The following is a 23,369-nucleotide window of genomic DNA, read 5'->3' as shown; positions in this document are numbered from 1 at the left end:
CTATGCATCAAATGAAATGTGCCCTTATGTCACTTTAAGAAAAATGTTTTGCAGTCATAAATTATCACAAATTCACAAATTAAAGTTTAAGTTTAAAAAAAAATCAAAAAGCAAAACATAAACATGCTTCTTCTGGATAAAAAGCCCTCATGTTGTTGAAATGTGACTCTCCTCGGGTTACATCCGTCACTTTGTCTTAGAACCTTCCTTCTCACGTGGCTTATCCTACATGTGATGACCTCAGAAGAACATAGAAATAAAGCAGCTGTTCAATTTATGGAGAATTTGCCACCAAAGATATATTTTTGGAAACTTACCTGCTAAAAACGTGAACTCACATAGTAAAGAAATGGCATTATATTCCTAGTATTCCTCCAAACGTTAAGAACATTATGTAGGATCCTAGGAAAATAGACTTTCTGGGGGTCTTTTCCAGATTTATGATTTTTCTCAATAGTTTTATTTATTACAGCACCATCCTACAAGTTTATGAAAAGCAATGACAATTATTAAGTGTAATACACCTAAGTATGGATGGTTCTTTGTTATGACCTTAATTTCTACCCGTTGCCTAGAAACTCCCTGTCTCTCCTTCTTCACCCCTCACAGAAGCTAAGATGCCTTGTGACACTGGCAGGGGTTCACAGGTGCAGGAACAAACCCAGAAGCCAACGAGGCCAGGCCTCCAAAAGTACAGTGAAGTGCATTAAGACAAAAGCTCACATTCATGACAGCTCTTACTTAAAGAGATTATGAATCTTCATTGGTCACCACTTAAATAGATCTCTGGCTTAGGGATTTATGAAAGCTATTTAGATAGCCAAGGTTGCTGTCACAGCATCTTTTGAATAGCCTGACCTTCTTATGCTGTCTGGTTAGTTCAGTTGCTTAGCACCTACTCCTAAGTATGTCAAGGTTGTATATTTCATTTTCATAGAAGCTGCTAACGAAGAGGAAAAAGACATCACTGGCCAGAGTTGTTAGTTACAGTGAATGGCAGAATACAGCACCAGTGTTCCTATACTATGCCTAGAAAGAGGGGATATAGAATAATGGTTAAGGTCACAGGTCCTGCTTATGAGATTTGAATCCCATGTCCTTTACATATTAGCTATGTGACTTTGGAGAAATTACTTGACATTTCTATTTCTCAGCTTAACCACCTTATAATGGAGATGATGATAAAAATAAAAAACAGTTCATACGGTTGTTGTGCGTATTTCAGTGACTTAATACACAGGACTGATACAGAGCATTATTAATTGTTGGGTTTTTATCAGAAGAAAAAAAATACTCAAAATCTGTATCCTATGGATTGCAGGTTTGCAAGTCAACTATTTGCTATTATTTGTTTTCATAGTCCTGCCCATACCCTCCCCCTAAATTTCAGGCTGCACCATGGGTGAGGGGGAAGGAACTGTGAGAACGGCCTTTCAAAGCACTAGTGCAGTAGAGCCAGCTCCACATCCCCATCCCCATCCCCATCGCCTCACCAAAAACAAATCACTTGATCTCACAGAGCCTTAGTTTCTTCGACTTTAAAAAAGGGGTTATAGTTCATATATTCATAGTGTTTTCTTCTGGGAAAAAATGAACACATACATAAATAAAGCTCTTAGCACAGTGCCTGGCATAGGGCAAGCACTCAATAGATAGTAACCAAGACAGAGTTTCTTCTATATATACACTTTGCAAAAGAATATTTTTTCAGCCATCATGATAATTCTTCTGATAATTGTATGCTTTGTTCACTGTACAACCAACTGAACCTTAGGGAACATTTCTGTGTGCTTTTCATGTTTGGATTCAGAACAGGGAAATAGCTCATTTTGAAGAGTTTTTTTTTATAAGCTTCAAGGATGAAATAAATCAATGCCAGTTGAACAAAGAGATAAAAATTATTACTTTTGTAGCAATACAAGTTAATCAACCAGAGCGTCCATTAACATTTCAGCATGTAATAATTACACCTATTTCAGGAAGTTGTTTTATATAATTCTTAGTTATAATACTAAATCATTACCAGGAAAATTTTTAAATCACCTATTATTGGCTTTATTTATTTATTGAAGAAATATGAACAACAATGCTATGGCCAGAAAATTTTAATAAAATTTTAGCTTATTAGTTATTATTGTATATTCTAATATTAAATTCATTTTCTTTTTCTGTGCACATATCAATTGATACTGGAGTGAGTATCTAAAAAGGGTTGTTTGATGATTTTTAGAAAGTTTGCCATGGATCATCACAACTAATAAAGCAAAACCTCACAGGTTTCCACTTAGAATTTGTGTTCACTGTAACTGCCATGCATGTTAAGTTACTTACCCCAAATCAGTAGCAAAATTAGCAATAGTAAATGGTTTACTAGTGTCTGGTCTAGATCAAATGAATGAAAATTCATTATTCATTGGACAGTGGATATTTGGAAGGCTTTAGAGTTGGAAAAGACCTTCAAAATCTCTGGTCTGGTTGCCTCACAGGTAAAGAAGATTCAGTGAAGTAAAGTGATTTGTCCTAACCCGTAAAATAAATAATGGGCATACCCAAGACTTGAACCCATGTCTTTTGAATCTAAGTGTACTGTGCATTCTCTCCATTATTTTATGAATCAGTTTAGAACTGAGAGCTGCACTAAAAATCTGCTTAAGCTGCAGATTAAAGTTCCTAGTGAAAAAAAAAAATCTGCTTTCTTTTTCCAAACTTGTAGTCAGTTATTTCAAATCTGAATCTTTTAAACTGTGTCCTCAGTTTTAACATTAATGAAGAAAGGATTTAAATCCATATCTAATTTAAAGAATCATTGAGAGGAGTTAAAATCAAATATTATGAAATACCAATTTTAATAAACAATTATGAAGTATTTGTACAAGCACTTTGCTAGGCACTATGGGGAATTCGAAGAGAAAAAGTCTGGACAGCCTCACATAAATCAGTGAAGTTAGAGCACTCCCTCACAGCATACTCAAATTTTTCTTTTCTATTACTGATGAGTTGCATATAACTCTTTCTTTCCTGCATAAAATTGCTTAAAGTACAATATACTAAATGCCAATTTTAATGTATTCTTCCCCTTAAAATTATTTTTGTTTCAATGATAAAATATGCTTTAAAAAGCTTTTATTAAAGCTCATAATGTGAGAAAAATCAATAAGGGATTAGATAAGGCATTAAACATATTAATAGCTCTTTTTTTAAGAAGAAAAAAAAATATCTTTCCCAAGTCTGTCAACTCAGGCTACAAAGAAAATTAAAGATTTCAGGAATTTCTCCCAAAACAGTTTTTCTATTCTTTGTATCCTTTACATCCTTTGTCTCCTAAGTAGAATTTCCAGAGAAACACACAGGAGTCCTAGGTTGTACTGAGTAAGAAAAAAATAGTTGTGGTTTGTCTTTAATGACAACTTACATGTTCAATCTCAAAACCATGTAATTGTCATGGATTTACTCATAAGTAATGCATAAAATAAGTCTATAAATTGTCATGGTTGTAACTGGATCTATTTACCACTTCCTGAATATTTTTATTTTTCTATATTTTTTTCAAAAATATATAGTTCCCAGAAGAATTTTTTACTGTAAAAAAAAGATACATTTAAAACAAGCAACTTGAAATAAGTTCCAGAGAAAAAAATAATTTGTTCAGAATGAACACATGAATATTACCAGGTGTTGGTTATTTTGCATCAAAAACTACTGTATGCAAATTGGCAAGGGACTCTGACGCTAAGGAATTACTTGAGAAGAGAGAGATATGAACGAAAGCTTCTTGGAGAAGCTGCCTCTTAAGATGAGTCGTAAAGACAGCAATGGGCATGAACTAAAAGAAATCCACAAAGAAATTCTCTTCTGGTTGCAACCTCAGAGCTGTACCATAAAAAGGCAGACTTCACAAGGTGTCTAGGTACCTGAGAGAGTCAAACTAGAAGCTTTCCAAACTGAAAGTGCTAATCCTAAATAGTAACTTCCTATTCAACATGTGTCCTCAAAAGGGCCCCTTAGAAACACAAGGATGGCATTTCAAAGGCATTACGACACGTTATCACTTACATTATCCACTGCTCACTACATCAACATAACTGTCTAAAGATACTCCTCTGTACATGTCCTCTATTCATTATAATAATATTTTATACTGCTTCCAAAGATTAAAATCAACAATGGCTAAGTCATTGGAGAAGCATATATAATATCCAAATAAAAATAGAAATTTCTGATTTTACATACATCCTAAAAGAAACATAGTTCTACCTTTAAAACTACACCTTGCATATATGCCTGCTTATTAATTAATTGTTTAATTAATTTGTAAATATTTAACTATTTAAATCTTAATAAAATATTTTTAAAATTTATCTTCAGAGTGAAAATGGAAAACATATTGAAGATCTGTACTGTGAAAAACTAATCTACATCACTCTGAGGAATGACAAATGATATGTAATACTTAATCACAGAGACAATTTTCAGCCTATCAGAAATATAAAGAAAAGGATTTATTAAGGTTAAATATGCAACCAAGTGACTAATCAAAACCTCAATGAGTGAAGGATTCAGATTTTGTTCAGGTCCATTCTCTGTTTCTTTTCCTTTTAATGTAGATCAGTCATATTAATGCTCCATGGTACCTTTTTTTGATGAAAATAGTATAAATGAGCTTCCATGGTGAAAGATGATCATTTCTGTGACGTAAAACAATTTTATAGTGGTTGTGTTGCTCAGTAAATTCATGTATGTTTAGTTTTAAGGTTTACAGAAATCTACCACATAAACATTTTTAAATATCCCATAAAACGCATTTCACAAGAGAATTCAGCTGATCTCTTCTAAGTGTGTAGTGCTAGAATCCTAGGAAAACTATCTGAAAAATAGGATTAATTAACTAATTTATCAGTTGGATTTAGGTAAAGTAATAAATTCACGTAAGTGGAGTTATAATCCATGGTCTATGTAAAATTTAAGTTATAAATGTACCTACTGCTACTGTAAAATTCTTCCTTATACTTTACAATCATACAGCTTAGTTTTCATTATTACTATGTTTCAGGCTTCTTTTTTTAGGAAATGAAATGTTCACTGGACAGTAGACTTTTAGGGAGCCCTCATTCTTACCAGCACTCCCAAACTTAAATTCTTAATTCCTAACCTCAGAAAGACACCAAATAGGAAACAATGGTCATGGATTTGCAATACTACAGATCCAAAAGTCCATATGGAGAGCATCTATGCATCTTTTCTAATCTGATATTCAGTAGTGAGTGAATTAAGCTTATTTTGCTCCAGTAAAATTAATTTGTTGACTCTTTCCCAAAAGATGTTTGTCATCAACTATTCCTATTCCTCCCTACTCTTTTCTAGGTGGCTTTCCTTGGTGCATCCAATTTTTTATGCATACATCTGCCATAGCACTTATCACTTAATATTGAGTTATCTACTTAATTGTACATCTCTTCCACCACACTTCAGGTTCATCAAGGGCAGGGTCCATGTCTTTTCTTCTTTGATTCCCAGCCCAAAGGAGAAAAACCAATGCTAACATTTGCTGAGCTGTTTTTTAAAACTGCTTTATCATATTATTCTTTGATGGTAATCTCCTTCTTGGCAGGGGCAGTGACTTTGTGTGTGTGTGTGTGTGTGTGTGTCACTTCCTTTATGGGGTACATTGTAAACAGAGTATCTCAGGTTACATTGTTGACTCCCTGATTCAGAGGTAAATCCATAGGAGTTCCAGCCTTTGAGTGTGAGCCAAGAGATTTAAAAGGAAAGAAACAAACAGCCAGAGCAGTGACTCAGTAGAAAAAAAGTATCAGCTTGTCATTTCTCCATTCATTGTACCTGTCTTCCACCTATCTATGGATAGTTATTATATTAAGCTCTGAAATAATAAAACTATTAAAAGTTTTAACTTACTTTACAGTCAGAAACATTTCTTTCTAGCAAGTCATGCATCAATAAAGAGAATCTCAAAGAAGAAAGTTTTGTGAACAAAGTAGGGTTTCTAAATAATTAGTTCTTAAGATATAGGAATTAACATTTTTCCAATTGAGTTACAGGAGTTGAATTATTTCCCAAAATCTTAATATGGTTTTATATAATTTACCAACCACACGAAGCTCAAAATCAAACTCCACTGGTATTAAGTCAAATAAAAATTACCCTCTGCAAACCAGCCATAAAAGGATTAGATGGACATACACTATCTGTTTAAGTAGGTGTGCCTCATATTTACTCATAGTCCATCTGACTGCTGAATTGCTCCTGCTTTTTGTTCAGACAGGTTGACTTCCCAGTAAAGAATTCTTTTGTCTCCCTGATTTGTTGTGCAACTTAATATAAGAATGTTTAATTGAAAATGACATATATAACTGGATACTCCCTCCTGGACTTACAGAAATCCAAGAGCATGATAAAAACAAACCTACATTGGCATTTATAGTATTTAATTTGTAGAGCAAGTGGTGATTTCTTTTTGAAGAGAAACTTAAGTAGAAATGGTTAGTGGATTTACAGTTCTCTGCATCTGAAACTTGGAACATAATTGTAATCACTTATTCACTCTCTCCTCACACACTTTGCACATGCATTAAACAGGCTTACAATTCTGCAGGGATGTGGAGCCCATAGCAAAATTATCTGGAGTAAATCTCTATAATATTCTCTAGATGTCTAGGAATGGGTAGACAGTGTTAAAGTCTGCCTTGTTACTAAAATTTTTTTTATCTAAAATGAATGGGAAATGGAATGTCATGTTTAATTGAATGTTCTGAATAATTGAAACTTACTACACAAAATGTACTGATTTTTAAATGATCAAAATACAGCAAAATGCACACAACACCAAAAAAATGCACTAAGTATAATAGTGTACATACTCTTTCCTAATTACTAATTATTTGTTCTGGTATATGACTGTTTGAGTGTCTTAGCCTGTTTCCTCAAAAAGCAGAGCCAGAGCCAGAGGCTTGCATGCAGTAGCTGATTTGAGAAAGAGTTAAGGACAGAAAGAGTGAAACAGGGAGAGGAAGTTGGCCGTCACTAGCTGCAACTCTAGCTCCTTCCCACAGGACCTTATGAATTATAGTTTGGAACCATATTCCCCTGTGACTAAACAGGGAAGGGTCAGTCTATCGCCTCCTATCCTGCATTGGCTCCAATAGAGTTAACTCCCACATTTCCTATTGTCCATCTCAGAAGTCCAGTGGGTTCCTTCTGGCAAAAGGTGAGAAGTCTTAGGTGATGACATGAGAAGGGCATTTGTCAAGTTTCTCCTGAGTACAGCAGATCCAAATCTGAGGGCCATTGGTCACCACACTGTGGCTGGAATAAGAGGGACTAAGAGTATTTATAGTGACACATAAAAGATGTCAAACACATTTGGTATCTGGTGATTTGGATTTAAGATACTGTGAAAGATCCCCATTTTTCGAATATTTCAGTACTTTCTAGGACCCAAGACCTCTTTTTCAAATAACCTGTAATGGGGAACTTGAGAGTCTTTTTAGAAACAGAATAATGAATACTAAGATTATATTACCCTCTATACTAATCTCTGAACATAGAAATTACAGTCAAGATTGATAAAATAATTATGCCTACAGAACAATGTGTTTCCCAAAACAAAATAATTAATATTAAAACAAAATGTGTTCATAAATGTAAATATTTCCATTTTCTTCTCCCTTAACTCTTAGACATTGCAATGCCGACAGCAGAAAATCTTCTCCATACCTGTAAGTTCATAACAGTTATTTTCTGGTAAAACTTATTTCCTTGGATGGCAAAAAAAAACCTTCACTTGAGAGTCAATGTGTGTATCTGTAAAGCTGTAATAGAAACTTGTATTAAGATGACTGTAAATGGTCTTAAATTGGCTGATCTCATGAATTTAAAATGAGGAACGTATTATCACAGGCCATAATAGCAGAGGGGCTCCAAGGACAAGCAGTGATAATTAAGAACTTAAAATCTAATACTAGCTACACATCAGTTTTGAGCCCCAGATCTGCCGCTTACTAACTGGGTGAATTTACACAGCTTATTTAACTTCTCAAACCTTCAGTTCCAGGTTGTGATGATAAAAGAAGGTACAAGTGAAATACTTTAAAGAGTATACGGCTCATAAGAAGCCCTCAAAGGTTGTCAGCTGTTTGCATTTTCTACTCTGCTTATGAAAACTTTAGGTCTAGGAACTCACTGTGGAATTCTGATCCTAGAAGCCAAGTTTTATGTGCTGAGAAATCAGTTGTCTTACATGCAAGCAGCTCCCTGCTGGCCAAGGCATTCTGCTTCTCTTTTCACACTAGCTGCTCTGGGAAATGTGATCCCCAAGGTTGCTAGAACCTAGAGCACACTGTCAGGAGAAGCACTCGTATCTGGGGACTGAGGTTGATTGGAGCAACTGGATTAGAGGACTCGCCCTCCTGAGCCGGGTGACACTGACCCTGATGGCTTTTACCATCCTTCAGTCTCATCATAATTATTTCTGAGCAAACTGGGCAAAACTTAAACACAAATCTGTTTTAGATTGTCTTTCTCTGTGATATATTTTGACTGAACAAACCTCAAGCAACTTACTAAGAGATTTTAAAGTCAGTTATTCTGACTTTAATCAATCAAAAACTTTAGTACTGATACACTCAAAATCCACAGCTAAGGATTTGTCAGGTTGGTAGAAGAGAGGTAGTCAACACAGGAATAAAAGCAGTGGTAAGAAAGAGATCGGCCAATTTGTCCATCCCCCAGCTTAAACACTAAACAACCATCCAGACCAGTATCTTGAATTTGACTTGGTTTAGCTGAGATTTTAATTGTACCTTAAATAAAAAGGGAGAAGGGATAGGTAACCAAGAAAAAACAAACAGGGTTGAAGAGAGAATAGAGTTTGGCATGTGACATAAAGTGTATTTAAGTGCAGTAATAGGTGATGGAATAGATGTTAGAAGGGTAGGGAGGGTGAAGAGCTTGGTAAATTGTCTGATGATTCTGAAAGTATCACCCAGCATGTCTTCATTACGTACCTTAAGTCCTTGAAATTTACCTGATGACCTCTTTTGGAGTAACAAAAGCTATAAGGTGCCAGGTAAGATTTCAGCAGAGGTAATAACAAGGTAGTACTGCAGAGGTACTGAGAGCTTAACAGACACAACAGTCATGAGTAAATGAAAACTCAGAATGAAAATTGGTGAATAGATACAAATTAGATTAAAATCCTGTGTAAGAGCAGAAACAGGGAAATAGAGTCACCCAGGGGAGGTTCTCCTAGACCAAAGAGAAACATCTTTGTTTTCATCTTCCTCTGAAGGAAGTTGAGCAAAAGCCAACTTCCTTTAGGAGTTGTCCAAACTGAAGGGAGGATTGGGAGGAACCCTTATACCTTTAGGTTCTGCATTGTTTGCTTTATCCTCTGTAGCTTCCATGATAAGGGAGTGGAATGAAAGAGGGAAGGAAAAGGGAGTCACAGTCAGTGAGTCAATGTCAGGGCTCTTTCATTCAAAAATAGCACCACAAAGGCTTTGCTTCAACTAAATGATGTTTATGAAGAGGATGCCTTAGCAACCTGAAGTTTAGGTTTCATCAAAGAGAACAATCCAGAATCGGAAGCAATATACAAACCTAAGGACCTCAGGGGGCCTTTTTAAAAGTCTACACATACCTCCCCTGTGCTTCTAATCTTTTCCACCCTCAGGAAAGAGTATCTCAAGATACATCTTGTTGCATATAATTAACATCTCTGAAACGATTGACTAATCTTTACAATTAAGTTAAATGTTCTCATTCTTGGTACAAATACCTTTCTCTAACTCAGAGTTTCTCAGCCTTAACTACTGACATTTTGGGCCACATAATTCGTTGTTTCAGGGACAGTCCCATGCATTGCAGGATTTTTAGCAATATTCCTGGCCTTCACCCATTAGATACCAGTAGCCCAACACTGCCCCTCCCAGTTATAACAACCAAAAATGTCTCCAGATACTGCCAAATTTCTCCTGGGAATAGGAGATGGTATCCAAAGTTGTCACTGATTGAGAACCATTACTTTAATCTACAGCCACTGCATTGATTTTTGCAAGTTTTACTCACTCTCTAAATTCTTAAGAACAAACTTCTTACAGAAGAGAGTTTTGCAGTCAAATATCATTTTGACTTTAAGATATCTCATGGATTACACTATAGACTTCATTTCTACAGTTGAGAAATTGTATGAGCTCCTTTTATGTGGTGGGTTCTCTCCAGTAGGTTCTAGAGATACATTAAAAAAAAAAAAGGTGTGATTCTTGCCCTCTAAAAGTATTTATTAATGAGGCTTGTAATCTTTAGCAAAAGGTATCATAAACTGCTAAATAAGTTCTTTAATTGGAGTAAGATGAGATAGTCAAGAGAATCAGAGAGAGGGTCAGATAGAGTAATAGTGAAGTTATACTGTTACTGCAGATTTGCTTCAAAGACTTAAAGAATCTAGCAGTTTCTCTGGATCTAAATTGACACTAAAGCACAGTCCTGATTCAGAGAAGCATCCAGCTTTGGGGGAGGGTTGGCTATCTTCATGTGTGTTATTCCTTTTATCCAGGTATTGTGTATTGTAACTTGAAAACAAACACGTTTCTGTCTACTCTGTCTCTCATCAATATCTCATTCACATGTACATTCACTCACACTTTCTTATGAGTGTTTCATAACGATCATTGCTTTAAACAAGTGTTCATGAAATTAAAAAGCACGTATTTCCCCATGCAATTTAATAATTTGTTACACAATTATTATCTTTAATATTCAAACACTTAGTTCCACCTACCTCTTTCAGTAGGTCATAGTGAGGCCATACACACACACAAAGGTTTTATGTGAGTGATGAGGATGGGGGAGAAAGATGTCAATCAGTTTTGAATGAATTCTCAGGAAATCTCATGTCATCAGTCAGTTAGTCCTAACTTCTCCAAGACTATGAGTTTTTCCTCAGTTAATAGTGACATGTATTATAAGAAGGTTGTTTACTATAACAATGCATGCATAAGCAATATCAATCTCATTATATGCTAATGAATTCCATTTTGAGCAGGTTGTGGACGTCGCACAATAACTTCTTCTGGGAACAAGATAGCAGGGGGCATGGATGCTGAGGAAGGGGAATGGCCCTGGCAAGCTAGCCTTCAACAGAACAATGTCCACCGATGTGGAGCCACTCTGATTAGTAACAGCTGGCTTGTCACTGCTGCTCACTGTTTCATAAAGTAAGCTCTGGACCACATAAAGACCTCAAATTCAATTACCTAAAAATCTGATACATATCTTTCAAGAATATGGCCACACAGCTACACTTCCAACTGCTCAATATTGTGAGGTATAGCTCGAAATTACTCAATGAAGTATTATTAAAAAAAAAAAAAGATATATTCAGGCTAGAGCTAGGTTGTCAACAGTGTCACCACTGACATTTTGGATCAAATAATTCTTTGTTGTGGGGATTATTATTATCCAATTATTTGTTGGATCAAGTAATTCTATCCTGTGTATTATAGTATATTTAGGAGCATCCCTGGCCTTTATCCAGCAGATGTCACTAGCATCCCCTCAAGACTGACAATCAAAAATATCTCCAGTCATTAGCAAATGTCTCCTGGAGGACAAAATAGCCCTCAGCTGAGAATCACTAAGCTAAATCTACTTAATTCAACTTTATAAGGAAACTGTAAATCCCAACCTGAACATGGGTCTTCTGTTTCTTTCTCATCATTATTACATTTGGCCTTATTTCTTTAATCATTAAGTATTTCAATTCATCTTGCCTTCTCCCATATATGTTATAGCTCCATTTGAAACGATTTTTTCTTTAAAGGATATATTATTACACCAAAGTTTGCTTTTTTTGTACCCAAATGGTTTTTACCCTTTTGTTTGATTGTTCATTTCACTCATTTCTCTTGGTTTTATGTACCACTTAGTGGTTTTACATGAAGACAAAAATCCCTCTCACCCTTGAGAATTTGAAAATGCTCCTGCAGCACTTATTTTTCAGTGCCTAATGTACATCCCTTGATTAACAAGTAATAGTAAAAGTCAGAAATGTCTTTCTATTTATAGTTTTTAATGATTATAAAAGAGGATTTAGACTGTTCCCTTAATTTCCATAATTTTACTCTGTCCCAAGCCCTTGCCCACTTTTTATTTAACCTAATTATTTTGTGTTGTTATATTTATCTTTCTAAACCCTTTTCTTTTCTTTACAAAAAGGAATAAAATGTGGTCTCCATGGGTTATCTTTTAAAATAGAGTTTTCAGAGTCTATTCATGTATTCCTCATTTTTATTTTTTCTTACATATAGCCATACTGTTGTATGCTTATATTCACTATGGGAATTCAAAACATATCTATTTCTTTAAAAAAAGTATAAGATACTAATTCCTACAACTCCAACATACAAGCCTTTTAATAAATAAACCTATTTTCTTTAGGGCCAGGGATCCCAAAGAATGGAATGTTAGTTTTGGGCTTCTTCTAAGTCATCCACAAACCCAGCAAAGTGTCAAGGATATTATAATTCATGAAGACTACCACTACCCAACACATGATAATGACATTGCTCTTGTGCATCTGTCTTCACCAGTATTATATACAAGCAACATCCGAAGAGCATGTCTTCCAGAAACTACTTATTCATTCCCACCCAATTCAGATGTGGTCGTCACTGGATGGGGAACATTACAATCTGATGGTGAGTTCCTAAACTTCCTCTATTATATAGTTTGAGTTTTAGGAGTTAAAAAAAAAAAAGAATCACAGCTAAGTTTGAGAAATACTCTTTCTGGGTCATTTTAAAAGAAATAATGTGCAGTGGATTGAAAAGCATCTTCAACAGCATTCATACAGAAACTATAATTTGATTGAGCTATTTACCTTAATTTCCCTTAACAATGGCAATTTTTACATAAATGCATTATTTGAATAAGTAATTCCTTTTCCTCCATTTCATTCATTCATTTACTCATTCAATAAACATTTATTTTGATTACCACCTTTGTTCCATGTACTGTCCTAGGTCATTTAAATATATTAATGAATAAAATAGGCAAATTTTCCTCCCCTTGTAAAGCTGACATTCTTAGCAAAGAAAGACAGACAATATTCATGAAATATAATAACTAAGAAGATTACACCACATATTTTATTCAGATCAATACCATAAGAATAATAAGGACTGCAGGGAATTGGACATTTTGGATGGGGTGAAATAAGTAGCCCTCTGTGACAGAGCAATGCTTGAGCAAAGACCATTTAAACATATACATCCCCATGACCCTAATAATGTAAGATTTAGTGGCTATTTAGGTTCATCAGTACATTTGAAAGCAGAAAAAAAAACCTAAAATTAATTCCACAATTCAGAACAGTAACAAACAGCAGAAAATCTAAAAATGATCATAAAATGTATATTTCTGGAATATGAATTTTTCTTTTTTTCCTAAGGCATACATGTAATAAATATAAACTTCCAAAACAATTCAAAAGAAAAAAAATCCCATCTTATCTGGATGAACATACTGTTTCTAAATAAGGTCATTTTTAACAATAGCTGGATGTGTTCATAACACCTTTATTACTCAGAAAGGAGACAAAAGCAAGCTTAATTAAAACGTATTTTTTATATTGGTTTGGAAATTGTACATAGTATCGGATACTAATAACCTAGTTAGAGAGATTACTATTGATATTAGAAAAATTACATAATTTTCTTCTTTTAGGAGCAAGTCCTAATATACTCCAGAAAGGACTAGTGAAGATTATAGATAATAAGACCTGCAACAGTAAAGCAGTATATGGTGGTGCAATCACACCTGGAATGTTGTGTGCTGGGTTCCTGGAGGGGAGTGTGGATGCCTGCCAGGTAAATCTGCCTATTCCATTTTCAGACAGAGCTTTTTATGTGGTTTTTAATTTCCAATTAACCTGTTCAGTTGTTTCACTGACAATTTTTAAAGGCTTAATTATGTTTTATAGCCAGAGTAGCTGGCTACAATTATATTGCTATCTGATAGGTCTCATTGTAGTATGAAAGGGCTAAACCACCCTTACTGTTACAAGAAGCTGTGAGTGAGGGTGAGAATAAGACTCAATTTGGAATAAGCAATAAAGAGATGAAATAAAATATTGGTGAATTTAATTTGATTCACCCTCTTTCACAGGAAAACTCTCAACTGAGTCTAACACCAAACCTAATGATCGTGGAGCTTTCTTAATTTAGACTGATTCCAATATCCCAAGTATTTTACTTATTTGAAAACACTTATATCTTCATGTGCCAGGCAGTTTTAAGCTCCTTATGAATAATAATTTATTCAAGTTATGATAACCTTGTGATGTATGTTTATACTATTATAAACCCTATTTCTCATGTGAAGAGATCGAGACAAAGAGATCAAGTGGTTTGTCTAAACTAACACAGACGTTAAGTGGCAGAACTGAGATTTAAATTCAGGAAACTAGACTCCACAGCCTGTATTCTCAATGCTACACTGAGTTGCCTCTCCATATGCTAATATGCTTCAAATACCTCTGATCCCATTCATAAGCAATAGTCTTAGAACTAACAAAAATACTACTGTGCTTATCTAGGCACACAGAATTAGTGATAAATCCAGGAGGAGGCTTATGTTATTCATTCAATTTAATTTATTCGTTATTCTTGCACTCTGGGAGCTAGAAGATGTGCAAACAAGTACTTACAATACATAATCATCATCTCTCATTACAGATTCCCATCTTCCCAACTGTCCCACTAAACCTATTGTTCAAAGTCATGACAAATTTCAATTTTTGTCCCTCTCAATTTTCTCTGTCATCCACAATCCTATGACTCTCTTGTAGCCTTGTGCAGCCTAGAACCCATGCTTTATTATTTCAGCCATTACTGACAGCACCCTCAGTGATTTCACCATCTTCTGCTTTCCCTACACCCATTCTAATCTCCAAACACAGGGCAACTATCTACTTTATTTGCTTTTATATGCAATTTCCTGAGCACAACTAGAAGCAATCTTGCAACCTTATAAATATAAAGCTTTATCTCACATAGTTACAGCTGGGTCCTTAACACACTATAGAATTCTTTAATGCATCTTTTTATGGTGCCATATCAAACTTTTAGTATATTCATTGAATATAACCCACCATGCCCTTATATACCCTAACAAATGACATTTCCTCCTACTAACTAGAAAAAAAATGAAAGCAACTGCTCCTTTAATTTCTTTTCATCCTGAGAGATTTGTATTTTGCTTATCCTTAACCATATTAGCTCAGGATGAACAAGTTTCTTCAACAATTCAAAGCTAATCTTTTGCATATTCCTTATCCACTGTTTTCATCTACACAGGTATTTGAACTTTTCATTAATTTTGAACTTTCTTCCATATTTTCCAAACTTCCACTGTAATGGACTCTTCAACATAGTCTGCAAACATTATTAGTTCTCTCCCTTGAAAATACCCTGTTCTGTGTTTCTTTTTCCCTTCTTGGTCAAATCTTTAAGGATAGTTTACCACCATTGTTCCACATTCTCAAACTTATTACTCTCTGACCCACTACTTGCAGACTTTTGCCTTACTAGTCCACTGAAAGTACTCTAGCTAGGATTACTAATGATTTTCTAATTGTCAAATTCAATACATGCAGAATAGTAAATGGACTGGAAGCAAGTGAGCTAGAGATAGAGGGATCTACTAAAATATTTTGCCTGAGAAAGGATATAAGGGCTTCAACTAAGTAAGAATAAAGAGAATAAGACAGCTGAGTTAACAAGACTATGGGACTAATCAAATGTGAGGAAGAAGAAAAGGAGGAATACACGCTAGCTCCACAGTTTTCCCTGAGCAACTGGAGAGAAGGTGTACAGGAGAAAGAGTAGATTTAAAGAGAATAAAAGTTCAATTTGAAGTGTGCTAAATTTTAGGTGCCTGTGGAATATCCAGGTACATCTGTCCAAAATGGCATTGTAAATGAAAACCTTTAGCTCAGGATAAAGTTCTGGCTAGAGATATATACCTGAAAGTCATTGTCACCTGGGTGGTAGTTAAATTCTTGAGCATGGATACAACAGCTTAGATAAAGTGTGCACAATAAGAAGGCACGACATACAGAACTCAGGTACACACACTTTTAAGGGGCCAACATTACAAGATACAAAAGATGAGAAAACAAAAAGCATAAGAAATTGGTCTCATAGGAGTCCACGGATCAGAAAAAAAGAGGGTAGTTAATAGTGACACATGCCATCAAGAAGTCTATTAAATTCAACAATTATTTATTGATAAAGTTTGGAATGGTACATTGGTGGAAAAACCATTTAGAAGGAAGCTGAGTAAAAGATTTTTAGTTTGATGAGATCTCGTTTAATTTTGCTTTTGTTGCCCTTGCCTGAGGAGACGTATCCAAAAAATATTCCTAAGATCAATGTCAAAGAGGTTACTGTCTATGTTATCTTCTAGGATTTTTATGGTTTCAGGTCTTACCTTTAAGTCTTTAACCCATTTTGAGTTTACTTTTATATATGGTGTAAGAAAATGGTTATTTTATTCTTTTGCATGTAGCTGTCCAGCTTTCCCAATACCATTTATTTGAAGTGACTGTCTTTCCCGCATTGTATACTGTCCTTGCCACATGAAAAGGTGCTCAACATTGCTAATCATCAGAGAAATGCAAATCAAAACCACAATGAAATATTACCTCACACCTGTCAGAATGGCTATTATCAAAAAGACAAGAAGCAAATTTTGGCAAGAATGTTGAGAAAAAGGAACCTTTGTGCACTGTTGGTGGGACTGTAAATTGGTGAAACCACTACATTCCACTACTGGAAAACATTTAAAAATAGAACTACCATATGATCCAGCAATTCCACTCCTAGGGATTTATCTGAAGGAAACAAAAAAACCCCACTAATTTGAAAAGATAAGTTACCCCTATGTTCATTGCAGCATTATTTATAACAGTCAAGATGTGGAAGAAACCTAAATGTCCATCAATAGGTGAATGGATTAAAAAGATATGTATACAATGGAATACTACTCAGCTATAAAAAAGGATGAAATGAAATCAAATGCAGCAACATGGATGGACCTGGATGGTATTATACTAACTGAAATATGTCAGACAGAAAAACAAATACCATATGATTTCACTCATATGTGGAACTAAAAAACAAAACAAAACAGAAACGGACTCATAGGTACAGACAACAATATGATGGTAACCGAGGTGGGGGAGGGCAGGGGACAGATGAAATAGATGAAGGGGATTAAGAGGTACACACTTCCAGCTATAAAATAAATAAGGACATAATATACACATAGGGAATATAGTCAATAACATTGTAATAACTTTGGTGACAGATGGTAACTGGACTTCGTGTGGTGATCATTTCATAATGTATAAAAATATCAAATTACTATGTTATACACCTGAAACTAACATAATATTATGTTAATTATGACTCAAATTAAAAAAGAAGTAAGTTGAGAATGGAATGAGAAATTAGAAACATCAATATAGATTACTACTTCAAGTCGCAGAGCTATGAAAAGAAGATAATTAGGGCAATAGAGGAAGTCTTAAAATCCAGAAAAGTTGTCATTTTTCAGGTAGGCAAGACCAAAAAAAAAAAATGTATGTCTGGAGGGAAAAGACAGTGGAGGAAATGAAGACATATTAGGGAAAAAAAATAAACAAAACAATTATTCATAGAATAAGGTCCTTGATCCAAAGAACAGATGGGAGGATTAACCTTGGAAAGAACCAAATACAGCCATTTGTCTGAAAAGGAGAGTAGAAACAGATGTGAAGTGGTGGAGGTGAGCTGAAGGAAAGAGATGATGGGAAGTAATTGTTTAATGGGTATAGAATTTTAGTTTTGCAAGATGAAAAAAGTTCTGGAAGTGAATAGTGGTGATGATCACACAATATGAATGTACTTAATGTCATTGAATTATATACTTAAAATGGTAATTTTTATGTTATGTGTATTTTAGACAATTAAAAATAATGATTTTTTAAATTATGAAATGAGAAAAATTTGGATTGGCTGCTCTTAAAAATGAGAAAGGAATATGGCTAAGGACACACAACTGTTGGGGAGAGGTGTTGGTTTGAGGATGTAAATTTATAACATGGTTTTCTTTCAGTATATAGTTGGCCCAGATTATAGTGAAGAAGAAGGTAAGGAGCTAAGAATCTTGCTGAAAGACTAGTGGATAAATTATGCAATATAGTCACATAAAGAAAGATGGAAAATAGGAAGTAAGAGAAAAGAGAGGAGTCAAAAAGTTGGCATTCTTAATGAAGCTGAAGCCACATGTAGAGTGAAAAGAAGTAGAGTAAAAATACTGCAGTCATAATGCTAATAATAGTGTTTCAGAGGTAGAGCTATTCCAGGTGATGACAAGGAGTGACATGGAAATGTTTAATAAATATGTAAATAATCAAAATCGAAGAAACCAAAAGACTATGGTTTCATCAAATGTGTGTTGAAATTATCCAGGATGATGGGAAAGATTAGAGCACAGGAAAATCCAGATGCCATGGTGTTCCATCATTCTGGAAAAATGGCCTAAACATCAGTAAGTGAAAACCATATGGAGTGTAGAGGGTAATTTAGTCAAATTATACAGTTCTGAAAACTGGAGGGATGTTTCCACAAGATTGAAAGAGCAGTAGTCCAGTGCTGGTGGTGGATATATATAAACTTTTTTCCTCAATATATGCCTGAAAATAGGAGAGTTTGGGGAGGTTATCAGAGAGAGTTCCTCAGCATACTGTTATGGCATTAGCAACAATATCTTAAATATCTCTTTTGGGTAATTATTCAGTTTAAGTTTTTCATACTTTTTTAAAATTTTTGTACTGTTATATCCAAGATATAAACTTTTATGTTTGATTTAAATAAATGATTATAGAATTCAAAAATATTCTTGACTAGAATCATTTTAATATTGAAATTTTAACATTGAAATGTTGAATTATTAAAATTTTAAAATTGAAAATCAAAATGGAAATATTTTTAAAATAATTAAAATAACATCTTAACATTGAAATATTAAAATTTTTAGTATTGAAAATTTTTAATATTGAAATACATTTTTTTCCTTCTTCTGTATCTCCTTGTCTTTACTGTAGAAGAGAAAAATAAGCAGTGTTCACCTTTAAATTACAGTAATTGCATATACTTTTTCTCTTTCTAGGGTGACTCTGGTGGACCTCTGGTTGGTGCAGATTATAAAGGGACTTGGTTCCTTGCTGGTATTGTAAGCTGGGGAGATGAATGTGCTCTTCCAAACAAGCCTGGTGTCTACACTCGAGTGACATACTATCGAGACTGGATCATGTCCAAAACTGGTCTCTAGTGCAGAAGTGCTTTATAGATTAAAATTCAAATTTTATACCCTTGTTGTAAATATAGCTGTAATTCCCAAACCATATTTATTAGAATCACCTCTCTTTATGCACATTTAATGTTGCAAATTTAAACATATATAATTTTAGAACTGTGAAAATTTTTTTGTATATTAGACTTTGACAAGGGTTTAATGACAGTAATGGGCCACGACACATCATTTCCCCTTTTACCCTTTTCCAGACTGATGGGAATTATGAGTAAATACGGATTATGGGTTACCAAGGAAGTCTTCTCTAATTCTTTGCAGATCCAGGTCCCTTGGGAAATCATAGACTAGATGTTAGCAATAAACTTCCCTCCGAGTGTATAAATAATCCCCTGCTGAATCACATGGACTCCACAAGATCCACATATCTGTAGGTTGTAGCCTAGGAAGTTGCAATAATACTGCCTATAAAATTTTTTCAGGAAACTTTACCTGTTTTCTTTCTAGTCTTTGTACCAATGCTATCCCTTCTCTTTTTATGTCTTCCTCACCTTAAGTGAGGCAAAACAGGGTGATAATCCCATGGAGTGCTTTGACAGATCCCGATGCTTGTTGATTTGTCCCTATTTCTCTTTCATATAAAAATGAGGCCATTCACTGTCATCACCGGTAAGGTGAAGACAACAATGGTCCTGACCTCTAGGGCTGTTGTAAGGATAAATGTACTCATATGTGTAACATGCTTAGAAAAGTGCCTGACACAGTAAGTACCCAGTAAATGTTAAATATTATTAATAGTGTCATTATTGCCAAAATCAATGAGCAGAACTAGATTCATGGTTCTTTGAACTTCTTAAATACTTCAAATGTCACTCACCTTCTGCTTCACCTACCCACTTCCACAGCCATATCCTGTACTTTCATCTTACTCAGAACAGCTTCACACATCTGGAATCTTAAATTCAAGTTTTTATCTACATCCTCCTAGGTTTATGACTCCCTTACTTCCTTATAGCAGAGTGACTCAGTTATACATATCTGACTAATACAACATTGTAAATCAACTGAACATCAATGAAAAAATAAATAATACAAAATTTAAAAATTATTGTGAGAAAAAAGAAACAAATAATGAAGCATTTACACGCCAGTGTTTTTTTTTTTTTCCTTTCCCTAAATGTAGAAGGCAAAAGACAAAATATACTTCGGTATAATCAGATCTTACCATGAACATTTTTTCCTTTCTTCTTTTGGTTGCTGGCCCACATATAATAGCTTTTCAGGTTTATAAGGACTATCCAGTGGTACCTTGTTTTGTCTCAAGCATATGGCCCCGATCAGATTAACTGACATGATGTATATGCAAAACTTTTTGAGTTCTTCAGAATAATTATCTGTTATAATCAGGACTGTGTGATTCTAAGGAACCAATTATAGCTAGTACAGTAGGTATAAAATTTATTGTCACAGAATCAGATGTGAAAAAATGCCTTTGTTTAATATTCCACATAAATATAACTTCACTCCCCTAACATCTAAATAGCTGAGGGCTCAACAAATACATTTCTTTCAATCTATTGTGAACTTGTGGATTAAAGTGCTAGTTTCTAATGTTATAAATATTTTAGTGTGTAATATAGTTTAACTTATTTGGGTGTTCTAGTGGGAATTTTGATTTTTCTTTAACGATCTGATTTTGCTTATTGATTCTTACTTACAGTGACCCTTATTATGTGCAAATTTATCTATTTGCTAAAATTTATTTGTTACCCCAAAATCATATTTGCAGAGATTTTATAATTATTCCCAGACATGTGCATTCACAGAGTTTTCACTTTGCCCAGGGAATTTCCCAGCTAAGTGTCAACAAGGCAATGTTCTGCCTTCTAGTTTCAGCAATTATATTACAAGCAAGCATCCATAAAAAGGAGGAGGAACTTTGCTGATCTGTAACTAAGGCTTCTCCAGAGTGTGCCAAAGTGAAATGTATAATATGTGAAGAAGCCATGGAAAAGCCGGCAAAGTTATGAAACTTATGGATTCATGAGATGAGGGCTGATTTTTTTTTTAATGTTGTAGACAGCATTGTTTGAGGCTGAAAGCCAAAGAAATTTATGGTAACTGGCTTGCACATTTCAAAAGGCGACATAGTGTGAAAATGTCAAATTGCAGGTGAGGCAGTTTCTGTATATCAGGGATCTTAGAATTTTTTTAATGAAATATAGTCAATTTACAATATTATATTAAAGAATTTTTTAAGTATCTCCTATGTGTTATGGGGTTATGTGGAAGAGCAGGTGTTCAGCACCGATGAGTTTTGGCTTGTTTGACAAGAATGCTGGCATATAAAACTAAATGATGCAAATGGTGTTACTGGCTTGCAGAAACACAAACCCTGTATTTTCATTAGGAACAACAATCTGTATTCACTAATTCAGCACTCATGGCAACTTTACAGAACATGACTTCCACAAATAATGAGAGTTGACTGCATTGTATATTGATGCTATATCTTTGCTTTAAAATCCATGTGCTACATTTTTCTAAAAAACATAGTCCTCTTGATTTCTGCCTCATCTATTCCTCCCACTAATTTTTCTAAAACAGTCCATTTCAGGACCGGAATAGTCCATTAAAAAATATTTCCAAACCCTTCAGAAAGCCACTTACAAAGCCAGAGTCCATGTCCTGCAGTATAATATTGAATCCAAATCTGAAAGTAGTGAGAAAAGCCAATATTTCTGATCATGTGGTGACAACCAAAGGGGAACCCAGGTAAGCTACTGACCTAAGTGGCTCAAGACCTAGGAGCCAGCACAGAAGGAGCTAAGGAGGCACTGAGGGTACATCCAGTATGCTTATCTAATCTTCTGTAGTACCCAGTAAGCTCCTTTGGGCCTGGATGATGCCATATGCACATTTTAATACCTGCCAAGGCCACGCGAGTTTACATAGCAGGTATTTAGTAACTATTTATTAAATAAATGAGTATAAGACAGAATAAATAAATAAATGAACCAATAAGAATGGGCCATCTAAATCAAAATAGCCACTTTTACTTTCAAATTTATTCCCTTGTTTGGCTATAACAGAAGCAAGCTAGTTGACGTAAGACAAGTCAAGCTGGTGATTTAATAAATTCCAATCTAAGCCATACTAGTATTAGTAAACAACATCATCAAGCAATCACCATGAAGGTTAAAGCAACAACGCAGAGAAAGTTTCTAAGTGGCCCTAGTGTAAAACGATCATATTGCATATAAAGGAATATAAACAAATATTCATTTATATATAAACATACATGGTTGTGGTTACAGCATTTATACAATATTCTCTCCAATATCCAGTTACCCTATGCAATAATATGCAACAATGGCAGCACGGTATTTAGACATTTATAAAATCAAGGCGATTACAGAAAAAACAGTTAATGATTTTACTCTAATTTAAGCATGGATGATCTGACCTTTAAAATTGATTGAGAAATTTGAATGCAGCCCAATTTGTATTAGATCCAATTGATTCTGTTAAGGTATTGAATTGATGTTTCACGAAGGATGGTTTGAAATAAACATATTTATCTAGTGTTTGAATGCTCTGCAGTGTGTGATTAAAAAAAAAAGAAATGTTTTTGAGAAATGTACAAATTCTTCAAACAACAAATTTTAACTGGATCAAGTTCTTTTTTTAGTATTTTTATTTTTTATTTTGCATCTGCTGAACACAAGATGAACATTTAATAGTTTTGAGAAAACCTCTTCATTAAAGTTACTTGAATCTTATCAAGTGAATTTTAAATTCAAAAACTAAGCTTCAGACATCCTTCTTCACTTAGAAAAATGTTGTGAAAACCAGACCATCTGCTGAGGTACTACAGTTACATTCGGCCCTCAGAAAGTGCTTGGCCAGCTCTGCATTAGCGCTCTATTGGATTACAAGCCCACAAAACAAGTTCACCTTGATCTTTCACTTAAAATATAAAACATCTCAGGGACAAA

At 34.5% G+C, this 23,369-nt stretch overlaps 1 protein-coding gene across 1 annotated transcript in view; it reads left to right on the top strand.

Annotated features, from left to right (window-relative positions):
* The window catches only part of LOC102536958 (transmembrane protease serine 11C-like), a 58,860-nt gene extending 39,432 nt beyond the window's left edge, over positions 1 to 19,428 (top strand). The window contains exons 6-10 of the mRNA XM_072940873.1: positions 7,695 to 7,733; positions 11,060 to 11,231; positions 12,454 to 12,713; positions 13,741 to 13,883; positions 19,231 to 19,428. Of these exons, the coding sequence (XP_072796974.1) occupies positions 7,695 to 7,733; positions 11,060 to 11,231; positions 12,454 to 12,713; positions 13,741 to 13,883; positions 19,231 to 19,392 (776 nt within the window). The 3' untranslated portion in view covers positions 19,393 to 19,428. The remainder of the gene's footprint in view (positions 1 to 7,694; positions 7,734 to 11,059; positions 11,232 to 12,453; positions 12,714 to 13,740; positions 13,884 to 19,230) is intronic.
* The last annotated feature ends 3,941 nt before the right edge of the window (positions 19,429 to 23,369 follow it).

The sequence above is a fragment of the Vicugna pacos genome, chromosome 2 (genome assembly GCF_048564905.1).
Source record: "Vicugna pacos chromosome 2, VicPac4, whole genome shotgun sequence".
In the NCBI taxonomy this organism is placed as follows: Eukaryota; Metazoa; Chordata; class Mammalia; order Artiodactyla; family Camelidae; genus Vicugna; species Vicugna pacos.
The sequence above is the reverse complement of the archived record's forward strand: the minus strand, read 5'-3'. Positions and strand labels throughout refer to the sequence as shown.